At 36.1% G+C, this 2927-nt stretch overlaps 1 protein-coding gene across 1 annotated transcript; it reads left to right on the plus strand.

Moving 5' to 3' along the window:
- Positions 1-390: 390 nt before the first annotated feature.
- LOC140523549 (olfactory receptor 2T29-like) lies at positions 391-1347 on the plus strand. The gene has a single exon (XM_072638369.1). It carries the CDS (start codon positions 397-399, stop codon positions 1345-1347), a length of 951 nt encoding a protein of 316 aa, XP_072494470.1. The 5' UTR covers positions 391-396.
- The last annotated feature ends 1580 nt before the right edge of the window (positions 1348-2927 follow it).

A 2927-nucleotide genomic window follows, 5' to 3' on the forward strand; every position in this document is an offset into this window, starting at 1 on the left:
ATGAGCTCCATTTAAGGCATATTGAATTTGAGATGTTCATGTGACAAAACCAAAAGGAAAATCATTGTTAGTATAAAGTTTTCTATTATATTTATCTTAAGTTAGAGCTCATCTTGAACACTATATAAAAATAATTAGGCAGAATCTCAGGGTTTTAAAATAACTGAAGACAATTTTTTATAAAATAGATCTATCTTTAGTTTCAAGTCAGACCATCTGTGTCATAGATTGATGAGAATCTCTCCTGTTAGGAAAAATATCTGCTCTTGTTAGAACAATTTATAACATTTATCTTTTCTTCACTAGTAAACAATCTATCGTTTATGTATAAGGGACAGAATGTAAAATCCTTCTGTGTTTTTAATCTTCTCTAGGTGTGATGATGTGAAGCAAAGAATGTTGTCGGAGAATCAAAGTTTTGGAACTGATTTCATCTTGTTAGGGCTCTTTAGCCAAAGCAAATCTCCTACTCTATTCTACTCAATGATAGTCATCATTTTCATAGTAGCGCTGACTGGAAATGCCACTTTGGTTCTTTTGATTCAAAGTGATCCCCACCTCCACACTCCCATGTACTTCTTCATCAGTCAGCTTTCCCTCATGGACATGATGTATATCTCTGTTACTGTGCCCAAGATGCTGCTGGATCAGGTGATTGGGATTCATAATATCTCAGCCCCAAGCTGTGGAATCCAAATGTTCCTCCACCTAACACTTATGGGATCAGAGCTGTTTCTTTTGGCAGCCATGTCCTATGACAGGTATATGGCCATTTGTCACCCTCTCCGCTACCCCATCCTCATGAATCACAGAGTTTGCATGCTTCTTGCAATTGTCTGTTGGTTCTTGGGCTCCGTTGATGGTTTCACTCTGACCCCTATCACCATGAACTTCCCATTTTGTAAGTCCAGAGAGATCCAACACTTCTTCTGTGAAGTCCTTGCCTTGTTGAAACTCTCCTGTTCAGACACATCACTCTATGAGATTGTCATGTACCTGTGCTGCGTCCTTATGCTCCTCATCCCTGTCATAGTAATTTTAAGTTCTTACTCGCTTATTCTCCTCACAGTTTATAGGATGAATTCAGCAATGGGTCATAGGAAAGCATTTGTGACATGTTCCTCCCATATAACTGCTGTTGTTCTCTTTTTTGGAGCTGCTGTCTATAACTACATGCTCCCTCCTTCTTATCATACTGCTGAGAAGGATATGATGGTGTCTTTCTTCTATACTATCCTAACACCTGTTATAAACCCTCTCATCTATAGTGTCAGGAATAAAGATATTACAGCAGCTTTGAAGAAAATATTATGGTCAAAGGTGTTTTTTTTTAATTTTCAGAAGTAGAGTGCTTTAAAAAATATTCCACTTTTTTTCATTTTATATCTTGTAGCTCTGTGGTAAACAGGCATTTCCCTCCCTCCCTCCTCTGTTCTTCCAAATTAATTTCCTCTCCAGGTTTAGTACAAAAATCCTTGATATTTAAGTCAGAATATAAGGATTTAGCTTCTCTACTCACAACTTGTTAACTAGGTTATCTTGAACAAATGATTAAAAGGCTCTGAGACGTTGTTTATTTGAGACTTGGTCCAATGTTCTATTAAAGAACTGTTGCATTAATGTGTATTAAAGAAATAGTTATTAAATACCTAAAAGGTGAATGGGACCAATATAAATTTATCAAAAATTGATTTTGCTCAATTCATCTCAGAGTGTGCAATCTTCAGGATTCTCTCTGAAGTCTAAAGGTACAATATTAGCTGTGGGTATGATGCTGGTTAGCACCTGTGCTGCTTGCTGCTTGCTGCTGTTTCTCTGGGTTTCTGAGGTCCTCACTCTGGCTTTGGTTTGGTTTTTCAGGTATTTTTTTTTCCTTGGTAAATTAGAGATTTATTGTAGTGTAGTGTGCTTTAACTCTTTCTACTTACACGTTGAATTAACAATTTTCTTTGTTCACTAATACGGATTAACTGATGATTTGTAATGTCTTGGTTTGTTAAACCAATAAATAAAACAAATAACTTATTAGAACTGTTACCATACAGGGTTTGTGCTCTCCTACAATCTAAGAGAATGTTAATTTATTTTGTAATCATTCTCAAGATAAGTCTAACATTTGAAATGGGCCGTTTGTGTAAACCAACATGCAGTAATCATTTGATGCTACCTAGTATAGGTTTTCTGTGAGTATATTAGTCACATACCCTGTAAGTGCATTGCTGAAAATATGTCAAGGCTGAGTTTCTAAAAAGACCAGTTGTGAATTTATGCATGTCAATTACTCTGTGTCCCAAATCTTCGGCTGTAGAGTGAAGGAGAGTATTTGCTGTCAGAAACATGGCCTTCTTCTAAAGAAGAGAAATTCCCTTCAGAATGCACGATACTGAAGATATATTGCTACAAAGAGAATTCTCCTAGTTCACGTCTGCCTGCCTTCTTCAGTTCAGCATCTTAGGAGAAATCAGTACACGTCAAAAACTAGGAGAGACAGCAGTGGCAGCTGTTTTTTCTGTTATCTTTATATCTAGTCCGTTGTGTCATGTCCTTCAGTAAATCTCACTTGGATAAACAAGCTATATATTTGACTCTGGTTTTATTTTTAATATTTGAACATTTCCCTTTGAATGCTTAGCAATTGGTGATGATTATGTGACTGAAAAACAATCTGAATTTGATAATGGGAATCCCTTCCTTGACTCTTGATTTGCCTTTAAATTGCACAGATTATTTCAGTAAGGTTTGCTATTGTTCACTTTTCAGCTGTGCTAGTAGATCTCAGACCACGGTTATTAGACATCTATCATTCTTAAAGGGATGGAAACCTGTTATTTCTCTATTTAAACCGTCAGTCAGGAATTTTTTTGCAGAACTGGGACTGTCATATTAAAAAGAATCCTGTACTTACTTTACTATATATTTTTAGATAT

The sequence above is a fragment of the Notamacropus eugenii genome, chromosome 2, assembly GCF_028372415.1.
Source record: "Notamacropus eugenii isolate mMacEug1 chromosome 2, mMacEug1.pri_v2, whole genome shotgun sequence".
Lineage (NCBI taxonomy): Eukaryota > Metazoa > Chordata > Mammalia > Diprotodontia > Macropodidae > Notamacropus > Notamacropus eugenii.